General features: G+C 47.6%; 1 protein-coding gene across 1 annotated transcript in view; it reads left to right on the top strand.

The window, feature by feature from the left end:
* LOC116818314 (uncharacterized) overlaps positions 1–16,598 on the top strand; it is a 265,422-nt gene that overhangs the window by 164,367 nt on the left and 84,457 nt on the right. Inside the window, 4 exon segments of the mRNA XM_075063437.1 lie at positions 1,497–1,550; positions 2,720–2,773; positions 3,178–3,240; positions 4,756–4,818. Of these exon segments, the coding sequence (XP_074919538.1) occupies positions 1,497–1,550; positions 2,720–2,773; positions 3,178–3,240; positions 4,756–4,818 (234 nt within the window).

The following is a 16,598-nucleotide window of genomic DNA, read 5'->3' as shown; positions in this document are numbered from 1 at the left end:
GCAGCCTTGGGTATTTCCTGGCTGGAGCTCCCCAGCTCCCTCTTTCTTTCCCCAGCACTGCTCCACCTCAGGTACCCTTCCCAGCCGCCCAGGCAGCCAGGTCCTTCTCTCTCAGGACGCTAGAGAGAATGTGTGTTTGTCCTTCCAGCCCACCGCCCTCTTATAAGGGTCAGCTGGGCCCTGACTGCACTGGCTGCAGCTGTGGCTGCTTCCCCAGTCAGCCCAGCTTTTCCCCTGCCACAGCCCTCTCCCAGGGCTATTTTAAGCCCTTCAGGGCAGGAGCAGGGTAACCACACCACTACAATGAGCTAACGGAGACTGTCTAATAACTGCTAGCTGTCGCAGAACTGATATGATCTTTCCAAACCTCTAGACACTCAAGGCTGTTCGTTATTCCAATTCACTTGGCATTGGGAATCCCCGTAAAACAAGCTGCCATCCTGTGATGAGTGATGGCACTTTTTCAGCCTCATCACACTCCAACCATATTCCTGGCAGCTGTGTAGAAACCAGTAGATTGTTTGCGATGCGAAGACAGAGAGGGAGAGTCACTTTGGGGTCACTTTGTGTTTGAGTGTACTCCACTATCGTGTGTGTTGCTGTGTTTCCCATCCCAGAGGTGGCTGCATTTCCATGGGGGAGATGATTCCTTTATTCAAGCTTATAAAATGCAGTGGAGCCTTTGGGGTGAAAGGGGCAATATAAATTGAAGATGATGCTATTAGGAGACCTGTATTTTTAACTTTCTAGTTGCAGATCATTGTGTGTGTGTGTGTATCACACACATGCTCACACACACACATGGTGGTGGTGCGAGACTTACCACCATGGCGCCTCCTGCTGGCCGTTCTGGAATTAGCTCAAGTCCTTCCGCAGGACGTGCTCCTCCAGTGGTGTCTCGCTCGCCGTTACGCCCACTTTGTTGTCTCCACCTCTCTAGGACCTGCATCGCTCCCCGGACCGCAGCGTCCTCTTCTGGGGCTTTTAGGGGAACTGGCAGTCTATAATCCAGCCACTTGTCTTGGTTGCCTGCTGCAATCAACAGTCTAGTCCCTTGCTCCAAGGGAAAACTACAGTCCATGTTGGCCACTTCCCTCAGGGCGAGTGAGGGCAGCCCTAGCACCATATCTGCCCTTCCTCCAGGGTCTCAGTCTGGCAGCAGTCAACCAGAAGCTCCTTGTTTTCTGCTCCCCTGCCCAGCACTGCTCTAGCCATGGTGCTCCTAGGCAGCCAGTCCTTCTCCCTAGCAGGCCAAGGAGAGACTGCCTTCTGCAGCCCTTTATATATGGCCCCTGCTGGGCCTGATTGGCTGCTTCAACAAGCCACCTCCGGACTGGCTTGCTTAGTGAGCCCTTCTCTAATTGGAAAGTTCTGCGTAGTGTTCCTCTGGCCTAATTTATCTCTTCTGCCCTGTGTGGGGCAAGTGACACACCAACACACCCACACACACACCCATACCCCGCCCCCTTTCAGAATCATGTTTGTCTTTTATTCAGGGAGTGAAAGGTGATCCTGGTATATTTGGAGACCTTGGACGGAAAGGATCTAAGGTAAGAAACGAGCATCATCAAAGAAATAATGAGTGCTTTGGCTATTCTCAGGGGCAGAGGGGAAGATGGTGCAACAAATATGAAAACTGGTTGACCTGAATGATTGTAGAAAATGGCAAGTGGACCACTCTGCTAGGTAGGTGGATGGCAGGTGAAGAAGAGAGCAGTGCAGTGTTTACACAACTCTGTAGAAAGGCTCTGTCAAGGTTTTTTCTCCACTTTGAACTTTAGAGTACAAATGTGGGAGACCTGCATGGACCCTTCTAAGCTTAATTCCTAGCTTAGATCTGGTAACGCTGCCACCAACCAGAAGTAGTGTCTGGCACACTGTTTGTTCCCTCAAAACCTTCCCTGGGGAACCCAAGACCCAAACCCCTTGGGTCTTAAAATAAGGAGAAATTAACCATCCCCCTCCTTTTCCCCCCAGACTCTCCCTCCCTGGGTTGCCTTGAGAGGCTACACAGATCCAAACTCCTTGGATCTTAAAACAAAGAGGAATTAACCATCCCTCCTCCTTTCCCCCCCCAATCCTGGTGAGTTCAAACTCAATCCCTTGATTTTAAACAGGAAAAACCAATCAGGTCTTAAAAGAGAGCTTTAAATTAAGAAAGAAAGGTAAAAATTATCTCTGGTAAAATCAGGATGGAAATGCTTTACAGGTACTCCAGTCATTCAGTATAGACTAGAGGGACCACCCCCCCAGCCTGAGATTCAAAATTACAGCAAACAGAGGTGAAAATCCTTCCAGCAAAAAGACACATTTACAAGTTGAGAAAACAAACATAAGACTAATCCACCTTGCCTGCTATTACTTACTATTTGGAAACATGAAAGACTGATTCAGAAAGATTGGAGAACCTGGATTGATGTCCCGTTCCTCTCAGTCCCGAGAGCGAACAACGAACAAAACAAAAAGCACAAACAAAGACTTCCCTCCACCAAGATTTGAAAGTATCTTGTCCCCCTATTGGTCCTCTGGTCAGGTGTCAGCCAGGTTCACTGAGCTTCTTAACCCTTTACAGGTAAAAGAGACATTAACCCTTAACCATCTGTTTATGACAGGTTCTGTTAAGCCATGCATGAGTTAGTGCTGGCCCTTTTCACAGGGGTGGATAGCACTGTGTTTTGTCCTACGTATCTTTACCAGATAGTTGTCATTTCTGTCCAAGGGCTTACGTGGTTTTCCCGGGCGGATGGGTAGCCCTGGTGCAGATGGAATAAAGGTGAGGACTTGTTATTGTTCTTCTTGCTTTTAACATTAGTTTAAAGGGGATCTAGCGCAGATGAAGTTTGTGCCCATGACAGCCCAGGGCAATGAGGGCCTCCTAGTTATCCGCAGGTCAGGCCCAGCACTGGGCCATGACAGATCCTGTCATAATGTTCTGCCAACCTGTCTCAGACCCAATCTGGAGAAGCTACCCATAGGTCTGAGAGCAGAGGTCACATTCCATGGCCCATTCTATTGGCAGCTGATCCACTCACCAGTTTGGAGAAGGTTTAAACATGCCTATCGCAATACTCTCCATTCAGTCTGATTTTCACATGTATTTACCCCCCCCCCATCTTTCTAATTGGTGCCTTCTGTTCCCAACCTGCTTACATTTCCAGTATCTTGTTCCACATGCAGGGTGAGATTGGCAGCCCTGGAAAACCAGGGATACCAGGGTCAGATGGACTGCTTGGGCCAAAGGTGAGTAGGAAGGCCCCTCTTCTCTCTCAGCTGGAAGCTTTGTAAGGGCATTACAGGTGTTTGAAATTTAATTACCCAATGCCCATGTCCCTCTCTGTGGGCTTGTCTAAGGACAGAAATAGTACTGATTTCACACAATCTGCTTCTAAACGGATGCGGTTAAATCAGTGCAAGCTCATGTGTGGATGTGCTTAAATCAGTTTCAGACTGGCTGGTTTTAGCTTAAATTCAGTTTGTTACCAAATACAGTTAAATGGCTGCACATTTCGGTCAGTTGACCAGGCCTAGTGACATAGGTGCTAAAACTAGGGGGTGCAGCAGCACTGCTTGGCTTGAAGTGGTTTCCATCATATGCAGGGTTTCCAGTTTGGTTCAATGGCTCCTAGCACCCCCACTGTACAAATTGTTCCAGCACCTCTATCTAGTGAACGCTGCAGGGGGGTCTTTTTGAACAGCAAAAGCTGAATGCTAAATATCTGTCAGCAAACCCTGGGTTTGGTTCTTGATTTTTGTTCTTTTTTCACCTCCATGGCTGGTCGAGGAGGGGAGGGCAGGTGTCAAGCTTTGCCAGCCGATGCATTAGTTTGCTTGCTCTGAGCACTCACTCAGGGCCTGATCTGGAGCCCATTGAAGTCAATGAGATTCTTTCTATTAACTTCAATGGCATTGAACCAGACCCTCATTGTGTCAAACCAAAGCTGGTAACTTGCCACCGTGTCTTCCGCCAGCGATACACCCAGTCAGAGGGGTTGCAAAGGGAGTCAGACAGTCAGGCAGACGCTGCATGTTACTCATCAGGATTTCTGCTGGGCTGAGCAAATTCTAGTAAATGCGAACTGCAAGACACGGATTCAATAGGGCGCCATGACAACATACCTGACCCTGTGACCACCTAGTACCTGGGTGGGATGCTGTGCATGTGTGGGAGTTTGGCTTGTTTGATAAGGAAAACCAGAGACCTCGGGTTTTGTTGCTAACAACCCACCATGCTTTACTTTTTATTCTCCCAAAATAGAACTGCCATCTTAGGGAACCTAGCAAGCCACAATATCTAATGACAGGTTTCAGAGTGATGGCCGTGTTAGTCTGTATCAGCAAAAAGAATGAGGAGTCCTTGTGGCACCTTAGAGACTAACACATTTATTTGGGCATAAGCTTTTGTGGGCTACAGCCCACTTCATCAGATGCATTGAGTGGAAAATATAGTAGGAAGATATATATACACAGAGAACATGAAAAGATGAGGGGTTGCCATACCAACTCTAATGAGACAAATCAATTAAAATGGGCTATTATCAGCAGGAGGAAAAAAATCACTTTTGTAGTGTATATCTTCCTACTGTATTTTCCACTCCATCCGTTAGTCTCTAAGGTGACATCTAATGAATTCTTTCCTGCATTAAGTGGTACTAGGGCCCGTTCCAAACAGCGTGTGCACTTGTCACTGAATTACAGCTGGCTTGGAAAATGACATGGTTATGCATTGGCTTTGATTTTTCTCTTGTCTACCTCCAGGGTGAGCAAGGAATGTCAGGTGCAGATGGCCCCAGGGGAGTTTCTGGGGCGAAAGGAGAAAAGGTTAGTACTCTCAGAAGAACACCGAGAGGCCATGTTTTGAATGAACCATCCATCACGTTGAGTTAACGAAATTATACACTTGCTAAATCTCATGTACCCTTTCCAGAGGACAAGTGTCACCATCTTAAGCATTAAGCTTGGACTTGGGGAGATGTCTCCTTAAGTTCACTCTGTGGCGATGCATTTAACCCTTGGGGCTGGTCTACTGCTTTATCTATCTCGGTATAATTAAAGTGGTACAAATCCCCTAGTGCGGGTGCAGTTATAGTAGCATAAAGGCATAAATAGCCGTTCCTATGCAGAAGGAGAATATATTGGTATAAGATACCTTCATGCTGGTATAACTGTGTCCACACTGGCAAATGTTTTGGTAAAAAATTGCACCTCTAACCAACATAGTTTTACTGGTACAAAATCTATGCGTAAATTAAGCCTTGGAGTGGAAACCCTGGTGTGGTGTATACACCCCAGGCCATTTTTGTAGAATCGCAAGTTGATCTTAAAGGACTGAAATACACACAGTGTAGACTCTTTACATCCAGCATACTGGGCCTGATTCTCCTTTCACTTGTACCAATTTTAATTCAATTTAATTTAAATTGCTCCCTGGAGTCACTCCTGACTTCCACTGGTTTAAGCCCCTGAAGAATCAGGTCCACTGTATTCTGCAGATGCGCCAATGTAGGAGGTAAATAAGGCTCTGACACTGTGTAAGTGAGGAGGTATGATCCACACTGCTGTGCCAGCTCATACTGAAGGCTCATCAGTTACAGCATGGGTGTCGTTTTTATTTGTTATTTCATTCTTTGTGCCGGGACTCAGGGTCCAGGTTCTGTGAGATGGTGATGGCACCCAAAGCAGAGCAGGGAAAGGGAGGGAAATGCTTCCCAACCATGCAGCTCCCTGGACTAGCTTGAAAGAAACATTCTCTGCACAAATATTTGCATCAGTTGTAATAATGGGGATGTTTTTAAGAGGTCCAGGCCCTCTCAGCCAAAGTTCTCAAGTGGGGAAAGACTTGGAAAGCTTTCATTCAAATCTGTTCACCTCAATGCACCACCAGATGTCTCCTGACCTCCCCTTCTGCCCATTGGCCTCTCTTCTTGTCCTATCCCACATGCCACTTCTGCTCCTCCGCACCATCTACCCTTTGTGTGCAGCCACTGTATGTGATCCTCACCTGCCCATCTCTCCACTATATCCTCTCTTGCCTCCCAAGCTGTCTGCCTGCTGGTTGGCCCAGTTCCCACCATCCACCTGCTCTGCAGTGCTGCTCCATAGGAACATAATTGGAAGGGATCAGATCGGCGCTAGGGTTTTTGGTGGCCTAGGTGCAGGCCCGACTCACGTCCGCGGCTTCCGGTGACCTCACTGCAAGTGGCGTTCCTGGCGGACAGTCTGTGTCCTGCGGCTCACTGGAACCTGCCGAAGTGTTCCTGCAGACGGTCCACTGGTCCCGCACTCCGGTGGACCTGCCGCCGTGCCTGGGATGCTCACCGGAGCTGGGGACCAGCAGACTCTCCGCAGCACGCCTGCGGGGGTCCAGCCGGAGCAGCTGCCCCCTCCCAAATCCTGGCGCCTAGGTGACCACCTAGGCGCCAAATGAAGCGCCGGCCGGATCTGCCTGGGTCACATCTCCAGTACCTTGCTATCTAGAACCCGTTGGTGCATGCTGGGTCTGCTCTATGCAATGGTATTTGGCGGCCAAACCTGCTTCCATTGATACCAGCCGCAGTAATGAATATGATTTTGGGTCATAATGTGAGCTAAAGTTAAGAATTTGTTAGAAATAAGTCATATAGAATGATTAGATTGACATTTGTTTATATGATCCTATTAATGATCTGGATATGGGATGGTGCATCCTCAGGCAAGGTGCACAGACACTAAGCTTGGGGAAGGGTAGTAACGCTGAAGAATAGAGATCAGTTCCAGAGGACTAGACAAATTGGAGGATTGGGCCAAATGAAATCTGAATGAGTTTCAACAAAACAAGTGCAGAGTCCTGCACTTAAGAAGGAAGAAATCCATCAGCTATACAAGCTGGGGGACTGGCGACTAGCAGCAGCTCTGCAGAAAAGGACCTGGGGAGTTACGTGGACAGAAAGTGGATATGGTCAAGGCAGTGTGCCCTTGTGCCAAGAAGGCCAATGCATATTGGTTGCATTAGTAGGAGGCATTGCCATCAGATCGAGGGAAGTGATTATTCCCCTCTAGTTCGCACTGTTTGAAGCACATCTGGGTACTGTTCCAGTTTTGGTACCGCTACAGAAGCATGTTGGACAAATTGAGAGAGTGCCAGTGGGAGGGCAACGAAATATTAGGGTCTGGACGCACATACTTATGAGGATTGGCTGAGGGAACTGGGTATTAGTCTGCAGAAGAGAAGAGGAGCGGGGATTTGATAGCAGCCGTCAACTTACTGAAGGGGTTCCAAAGAGGATGGGAGCTCGCTGTTGCCAGTGTGGCAGATGACAGAAATAAGAGAGCAATGGTCTCAAGTTCAGTGGGGAGTTAGGTTGGATATTAGGAAACACTATTCACTTAAGAAGATGGTGAGCACTGGAATGGATTACTTGAGGGAGGTGGTGGCATCTCCAGGCTTAGAGGTTGACAAAGCCCTGGTTGGGATGATTTGAGTTGAGTTGGTCCTGCTCTTGAGCAGGGGGTGGACTAGATTACCTCCTGAGGTCCGTTCCAACCTTGAGAAATCTGTGATTCTAGTAGAAACCATCTTCCAATATGTGAAAGGCTGTTATAAAGAGGATGGGGATCAGTTGTTCTCCGTGTGCACTGAAGGTAGAATAAGAAGTAATGGGCTTAATTTGCAGTAAGGGAGATTTAGGAGTAGGAAAATCTATCTAACTAAGTTAGACAGGCTTCCAAGGGAGGCTGTGGAATCCCCATCACTGGAGTTTTTTAAGAACAGGTTGGACAAATACCTGTTAGGGATGGTCTAGGGTTACTTGGTCCTGCCTCAATGCGGGGGGCTGGACTTGATGACTTCTCGGGGTCAGCATTTCTATGATTCTATGAAGTTCATAAACTTACCAAGCTCCATCTGAAAATGAGTTAGGCTCCGTGTCCCCACTACTCCTACTGGCAGGCTTTCAAAACCTCACTCCTCTGATGGTTAAACCTTCCTCTCAATTTCAGCCGAAATTTATTCATGGCCAGATTAAACCCATTGGCTTGCTTGTGCTACTGCTTCTTCCAACCCCGTCCACCTCTCGAATTCTCACATGTGCCTTGGTTTCCTCACTGCTTACCTCCCCTCCCACCAAACTTCTTGGCTTTCCTCCCAAACTACTCTTCCCTCCATGCACACTTTGGCTGCTCCTCCTCACACTCCCTAGCAGTTACTGAGCGGATAATGTCAGGTGTTGCCAACTCTAATGACTTATCCTGAGTCATCTTGCCATATATATGGTGTTTTTTTCTTAAAGCCCCAGCTCCCAGAGTCACGTGATTACTTTAGAATCTCAACTTTCATTTAAAGGACCAAGGCTAAGTGTCTGCCCCTTGTGTGGAGGAGAAAAGCTTGAAAACTTGAAACCTATAGGCTCAAACTCCAGAAAGCAAGTAAAGCAAACCCAAAGGCGTTATTTTTAAAGTCTCATGATTTTAAAGCCAATCTATTGTTTTTCGGGGGTCCTGACTCATGTTTTGTGAATGCTTGGGGCTGGCAGTGCTGTGCCAGGGGAGCCTTTTTCTCAGCTCTATTGTTTGATCACCGCATTTGTAATTTCTCATTAATAATGGTGCGTGCATGATCGTGTGTGAATTTAGTGATGGTGAAAGTGCCAAGTGTACATGCTTCATGACCCCTTTTTATCCCACCACCAGTAATGGTGCTGTCCTCTAGCACCACCTGTAGGGATGAAAAGGAAGTTCAGGCTCTTAGCACATTCAGACTCTCTACTAATGCCCATGGGTGGGGGTGGGGTTGAGGACATGGACAACTGTCCAGTTGGAATAACACTGAGACCCACCAATTCATTTCATGTTGGTCATTAAATCAGTCATTGCATGGCTGCAGCTTGAAGTCAGTATTATCACGGTCTGTGGCTTAGTGCTGGAACAATGTATATTAGAGCAGGTTAGCAAACAGATTTCCTGCCCCATGAAACTAGACATGTTTTTTTTAAATGGTCCCATATCAGGAAAAAAAAGCCAAAATTTTGAATTTTAAAATTTGGTCTTGTATACAATTAAGTTTCAAATGAAAAGTCATTTTGAAATGAAAAAGTGAAAGATTTGTTGCAAAAAGGTTGAAACAGGATGTTTTGACACTTTTTCTAAATGTTTTTTCCAATTTTTTTTCTAAATGCAATTTTGTCAAAATTACATAAGAACATAAAAACATAAGCACGACCATACTGAGTCAGACCAAAGGTCCATCTAGCCCAGTATCCTGTCTTCTGACAGTGGCCAGTGCCAGGTGCCCCAGAGGGAATGAACAGAACAGGTAATCATCAAGTGATCCATTCCCTATTGCTCATTTCCCCGAAACAATTTTGCAAAAATAAAAAATAATAATTTGCTTTTTCTGACGGGGAAACTGGTGTGATGCAAATGTTCCAACCAGCTCTATTGTATTTCCCACGACCAGTCACTGGAGCCATTCATTCATTCTCTGCACCTGCAGACTACACCAATATCTAGGTTATTGCTGCTTTTGTATCCTAAAGAGTTTTTAACATCAAAACAGCTTTTCTGTTCACCTTTACAGATTTTTTCACATTAAAAAAAATTCCTTTGAATTGAATTGCACATACTCTATTCTTATCACAATCTAATTGATGCATTATTGTGTGTGGTGGAAATTTATCTGAAGGAGAATTCATGCTGGCTGTTTCTCTTCTTAGCCTTAAATGGTATTTCTAAATGGTGTCATTATCAAGGCTTTGCAAAACTCAGATATGTTGGTTTGTGTGGGGGGGTTAACTTGGAAATCCAGGCTGTGGACAAATTCAGCACTTAAAATTCCAGCCATCGGAATTGCTCAATGACAATGCAGATGTATTAGCAACACAATTAATGCAGCATACCTGCCTGTCTGCTACTAGCTACTGAGGGGAAATGGAGAAGAATAGAAAGCTACAGGAAGGGGAGAAGAGATGAAAGGAGCAGGATAAGAGAGAGAGAGAATAGTTTACCTGGGAAAGGAGATAAATAAGAGGGGACGTGATAAAGCTATGTGAAATAGTGAAGGGGACAGAGACAGTAGATCGAGAGTTTCTTTTCTCCCAGTCTCATTTCTCAAGGACAAGGAGACATGCAGTTACATTGAAAGTGGCAAATTCAAAACTGATAAAAGAAAGCATTTTTTTTCCACTCAGTGTGTAATTAGGTTGTGGAATTCATTGCCACAGGAAGCTGTTGAGGCCAAAGCATTGCCAAGAGTCAGAGGAAGTTGGTCCTTGATATAAATAGCAAAAATATCCAGAGTTTTAACAGTTAATGCTAACAAGTTTGGAAAGGGCTATAACACCTCAGTGCATCAGGGCTCAGTGCAATCTCTGCTAGGGATTAGGAGGACATCTTCATTGGGAGCAGATTACCCCCACTTCTTCATGCTATGGGTTTCTTGCACTTTCCTCTGAAGCATCTGTTTGGACCCTGTTGGAGCTGGGATTCTGGAGTGAATGGATCATGGATCTGGACTAGCTTGACCATGGGATCCTATAAAAGAAGAAAGAGAAGAAGAGTTTCGTACTTTTCTTCTTGCTAGTTTGCTTTAGAAGTTCTAGCCTTGTGGCTACCCAGCCTGCCACCCACGCTTGTGAGCGCCTCCTTTGTATTACGGCCACGCACAAGCTTATGCAAGTCAGTGCCTGAAACACAATTAAACTGAGAGTCACCGGGGGTCACTTGTGCTAAATGAGAAAACAGGCTCTGTTGGGCAGGGGGAATGTGTTGCATCAATCATGTCGGGGGGGCTCCCATCTTGATCCTCCAACACTCAGCGACCCCACTGACTCACGCTCCATCTCATTCCCCAAGAGAGCTTTGCTTTGGAGTGGTTGGGGAGGGTGAAGGAAGGAGCTCACTCTCCCTTCAGAATAGTTTAATGAGACTCTGCCTTGCTTTAGATGATTGGGCTTCTATTCTTAGTGTTCAAAAGAAACAGCTGCATGAATTAGAAATGCAGCTTGGCTGAGTCACTGAGGTCTTCCCCTTCACCTCCTTCAAGTTCTTCTCTCTTCTCGGAGCAACTTCAGGAGAATTCTCATTAGTGCACATTAGTGTGCATTTAATGGCTGAAGTATTAGTAACTGAGCCTTTCCACCTCTGGGCTTGCTCACTCATCCAGCCCGGGTCCAGAGGGAGTGAGAAACATGTTACCCTCCAGGGGGTGTTGGGTAGCACGTGTGAAATGAGTTTAGGCATCTTACTTTAGCGCCTAGTAGATGGATGACGTCCATGTCACAAAGTAGTGACAGTGCCATTGAGTGTGGCCATCGCTGTCACAATCGGCATGTTTGGTGGCAGCCTCTTCAGAAAGGTCAGGGATTGACTGGGCCAGGGTGTCTGAACAACCCTCTCAGCCTGACAGATGGGCACACCAGAGTGTTGAAGCACGTTGGCAGGCCAGGCACTGGCCTGCAGGATGATGTAGTGGAAAGGGCACAGGCCTTGGACCTAAGACCTGGGTTTAAATTCTGGCTCCAGCATACACTTCCTGCATGACCTTGGGTGAGTAACTTAATCTACATCCTCAGTTCTCCATCTGTACAATGAGGATAAAAGCACTGCTCTGCCTCTCGGCGGGGAGCGGGGTTGTGAGGATCAGTACATCTGTGAAGTGCTCAGTGATGGGGGCCAGGTAAGTACCTCGATGGTTAGTCACTGTTCTGTGGGTAAATAGAAGAGTTCAGATGCCAAGACCACCAACACTGTTCCTTAGCAGAGGCTGTACCCACCTGCACCTGGCATTGACGGGAATGGAAATGGGTATTGCCAGGAAAATTTTCCCATCCCCATTCATCTCTTAGCACAGGGCAGCTCTTTGGATAGAGTGTCTCTGAGATAACGAGGTTGCTCTGGGAGTGTAATCTGAGGCCACGTCTACACTACAGGATAATATCGAATTAGCTAAAATTGGTTTTATAAAACTGATATTATAAATTCGATTTCATGCGGCCACACTAGGCACAGTAATTCGGCGTTGTGCATCCATGGTCCAAGGCTAACGTCGATTTCTGAAGCTGGGATAGCTGAGTCCTCCAGTACCCCCTCCATCCAGAGTCCATTTAGTCTCAGCTTCCTGTTATGCTGTCACGCAGGCGCGTGGTATCTCTGAGATTTGTGTTTTCAAACGCTGGCATTCGTTGTTCATGCTTAACGGAGCTCTCCTTAGAACAGATTTGTCTCCCAACAGCTCGATCAAATCAGTATCTCCCGTACGGTCCATGCTGGAGCTTCTTGGATTTAGACTGCATCGCCACCTGCTGATTCATGAGCTCCACGCTGGGCAACAGAAATTAATTCAAAAGTCGCGTGGGCTTTCCTGTTTACCGCCCGCGCATCGAGTCAGGATTGCTGTCCAAGGGTCCGTCTGGCTGCCTATGCAGGGTACCGCCCGGAGGCTAATACGTCGATTTCTGTCCACAACTAACCGTAATCATAGTAATATCGAATTTAGCGCTACTCCTCTCCGTCGAGGAGTAACAGAAATTCAATTAAGAGACCCCTTATATCAGATATAAAGGGCGTGTAGGTGTGACGGGTTTACAGCGTTAATCGAGTATTAACTTGCTCTTTAAATCGATTTAAAACGCCGTTAGTGTAGACCAGGCCTGTGACAAATTGTATTTTCCTGCTTTGACATGCACAGAGGCCGGCACAGAATCATACTGTTAGTGAATGCAGAACTGGCTCCAGCACCCAGCGAAAGAAGCAAGCCTCGGCGTCCAATAGAAAGGGCAGCAAATGTGTCACTTGTCAGGGGGGCACGTCCGGATGTGGCGGCGGCGGCACTATTGGTGCAGCAAAATCGGATCGCTCCTGCATTGGCGGCAGTTTGGTGCCGGGCCCTTCACCTCGTCTTGCTCAGCTTGTGAGCTGATTGGCGCAGCTCCAATCGGATTTTCTTTTATTTTTTTCGCTTGCTTGGTGGATGTGAAAAAAGCTGGAGCCGCACTGAGTGAATGCATAGGGATGGATGAACCAAGCACTGCGTCTGATGTGCAAAGGCATCCCCCCATACCATTCAAATCATTTCACTGCATATTAAATAGCGACAACCAGATATAAAGGTTGTAATATATGTTCCACTGCCAGTAACCCCACTGACAGCATGGACTGGGGTAGGCCTTGCAACCCCCCATTTTGGGGAGCATGTCTATAGCATTTGTATTTAAGGAAGTTCTGACCCACTCTCTGTTTGGAATCTCGGGGCCAAAGGAGTTCCTGGCTTGGCGGAATATTAACGGCGCGCTTGGCTTGTCCGGGGAAATTTGGTGTGCTGGACCACCTGATCTCAAGTACCCACAGGGTGACCCAGGACCACAGGTAAGACATTCTTGGCACATTGCATTAGATGCTCGCCAGGATTCACACAGCTCCGGCGGACATGTCTACGAGGGTGTTAAGCTAGTGGCTGAGTGCAGCCTGAAAGCCAAGGCCGCGTCAGCTTGCAGCTTGCTGTTTCAGGGGAGCTGAGCATCCAATCATAACCCCATGGCTTCGGCTTTAAGTCTGTAACTGCTAGGAGAAAAAGAAGAGCCTGCGAGCACAGGGCCTGGTGGCAAGATCTGAGCCGACAAGAGGCTGGAACCAAAGTCAGGCCATATATTAAACGCAGATGTTTAACAAGGGTTTCACTCTATGTCCTTTGCGAAAAGCATTGCCAGTGTGGCTAAAACACAGGCACTTCCATAGAAGTGACAGATACTGGCGTATGTGTTAAGACACACCCCAAAGCTAATCCAGGGACATCCTTGGCCAGGCCAGGATCAAGGTTCTGCTAGAGGGTAATAGAATAGGAAAGTTGTGTCCAGAGACACCTGGAGCACATACAAGGTATGCGTAATAAGCAGATGTCATGAACCACGCTAAAGATGGTATTGAGTTATGTCTGTCTCAAAATTATTGGGGGCCTCACCTATAACGCGGCGGCCTTGGGGACAGCAAGAATTCCTGCTCGCTGGATGAGCTGTTCCTGCGCACGTGCGACACCGTGGTTTAGGTCCTGGTAACCCTGGAGCCAGCAGGCACTATACTGTGTCATGAGGCAATAAACCTGCGTTGAGTGCCTGGACGAACCCTGCCCATGGTCATTCTTCTGGTGCTAGTATGTCGAAGGGTTCTCCAAACCAGCTATCTGCGCAGGCAGGACAGCATACGGACAAAGGCACCTAAACTGGAAAGATATGACTCGCGCAGCTCTAAGACCACGGCTTTCTCGCACCGAACGAGCTGTGTTTCGGTTTGTCACGTGGCAGCATGACGAGAGTTTGGCTCGGCCACTCACAATAGTCTTCGTGCCACTATATTATGAACCCAGCATGCAAGATTAAAATTCGCAGTGGTAGAAGAGGAAATAACCAGCTATGAAGCAACCACGTCGCCACCAGAAACTCTACATGTGTCACACCTCTTTCAAGGATTCCCCCTGCAAGGCTACTGACTCAGCAAGAAGAAGGACAGACCAATGTTTCTGGTGCTAACCGGCGAATGTGGAGACTCCTGCTCTGCCAAAGGACTCCACTGTGTGACCTTGGCCAGTCACTTGGAGCCTCTGTTCCCCCATCTTCAAGTGTTCAAGGGGTAGTTGGACAGCCTCTGCAGGAGTGTTGTGGGATAAATACTGCCCATCACTATTGCGGGGGCCAGCGTCCAGCGGATACTCTTGGAAACGTACTTAAAGTCCCACGAGGAAAGTTGGTGCGAACTGTAAGCGTGGCATTGACAGACCTCCTGCCTGGACCCCAGTCCCCAAACTGGGCTCAGGTGGCTCTGCTTACAGAGAGCCACCACGGCCGAAAGGCACCGTTTAGAACAAAGAAACCGCCCTTTGAAGAGCGGTGGCGGTGGTGCTTGGTAGGTGTTTCTTCAACTTGTCAGTGTGAGGAACGTTATGAACTCAGGCTCAGTCCTGTCGCAGGCTTTGGCACATCTCGGTCTAGAACTCTCAAAGGTGAGCAGGACGTCCCGTCACAGAAAAAAGGGACTAAGACCGCTTAACAGGGAAGGAGATGTCGAATCTGTGTAGACCCAGGCTCGCCACTACCTTCTGATACGTAGAACTGGCAAGTCACAGTAACCCGCTGTGCACAGTGCCCACATGATAAAAGGGATAGTAGACAACATCCCATCTCCACACCTTTCCGCCATGTGGAAACCTCCAGGGCAGAACTGGCACTCAAATAAGAAAGGAAAACAAGAAAGGAAGCTGGCCTAGGCGCCTGGGGAAGCGCCAACAACCCAAACATGGCGCTGCAAGGCGTTAATGTATACGTGCCCGCCTAACTGAAGCAGAAATATCTAATAGAACTATGCAGAAGTCTGACAATGCCATGCCGGAATCTTCCCTGGTATAAATACTCCCCATCATCTAATAGAATAGTGCGTGCAGACAGCGAAACATCTGACGGCCCTAATGAAAAATATAACAAAACCTAGAACTCAGATAAACAATAGCACTGCCAATCCGATGGGGGCTTCCCGACGACCTCCCACTATTCTGGTTTATCTTATGTTAGCGATTCCTTGTACTTCCTGGAACTTGTCATGCTCCAGCTGCATGGCGTGAGGCTCCTCTCACCCCCCACACGTCTATGTCCCTGCTAACTCCCAGAGGCTCGCGTGGACTGATCTTCGCCACCCCCGTGAGGCTCCTGATAACCTGTGCAGGAGCAATCGGCGGCAGATTGAATAGTCTCTACGGGCCATGCCTCCCCGCCCTCAATTTATTGTCCTAAATCCAGATCGGTGACAGTTTCCTTATTCGCTTGGCAATTTACCTATGGCTCCACTATACTTTCGCAAATGAACCTAGAACACTAAGTCCGGAAGCCAGGCAAGACTCTGCCCCACCACGTGGTTTGAAGAAGGGGGATAAGAAGGAAGGACCCAGCAAACGGCGGTGAGGAACAAAATCCCTAGCAAAAAAAAAGATAATAAATTTGTTGCAGAAGGCCCTTGAATATGACAGCGGGTGTGAAACAGAAAACTGCAAATCTTAAACCATTCTGGTCCAGGACTGATCTAGAAACATAAGGTTAGGGATTGACTCGACAGTCCAATCCCAATTTGCTTGTTGGCATTGCGCCCCTGCCAGATTTTCATGCCAGGGGCACTCATGATAGCAGCGGACAGTACAGAGGCGGGAGAGAGAACCGTCATTTAAATTGCCAGTTACTTCCGGCAGTTAGACGGTACAGAACGACTGGTAACCATCTCTTGCTATCATGCAAAGCATTGAATGCTGCTGTGTTAGCGCTGGTCTCTGCGCCTCTCTGTCCGCGCATCCAGGTATAACAAACACATCGGTGCCGGAAAAAAGAAAGGCTGATACGGCTCCATGGTTGCCGTGGCCTATGCGTCTGCCAGGGCAATGTCCAGTGGGAGAAGGAAAAACCGGCATGTGAAGGCCTCTGTCAGCTGATGCTCTCTTCACCGGAGGGAACGGTAATGCCACTGATGACATTTTACCTCAGAAGGGCACACCCACGACGCAATAATATTAACCCAGTAGGGATTCGAAGGAGGACAAGCCAAACCGGGGGAACTGCGGAACTTATGGATGCTACGGAAAGTACCCACAATGCAAT

The sequence above is a fragment of the Chelonoidis abingdonii genome, chromosome 1, assembly GCF_003597395.2.
Source record: "Chelonoidis abingdonii isolate Lonesome George chromosome 1, CheloAbing_2.0, whole genome shotgun sequence".
Classification (NCBI taxonomy): domain Eukaryota; kingdom Metazoa; phylum Chordata; order Testudines; family Testudinidae; genus Chelonoidis; species Chelonoidis abingdonii.
The sequence above is the reverse complement of the archived record's forward strand: the minus strand, read 5'-3'. Positions and strand labels throughout refer to the sequence as shown.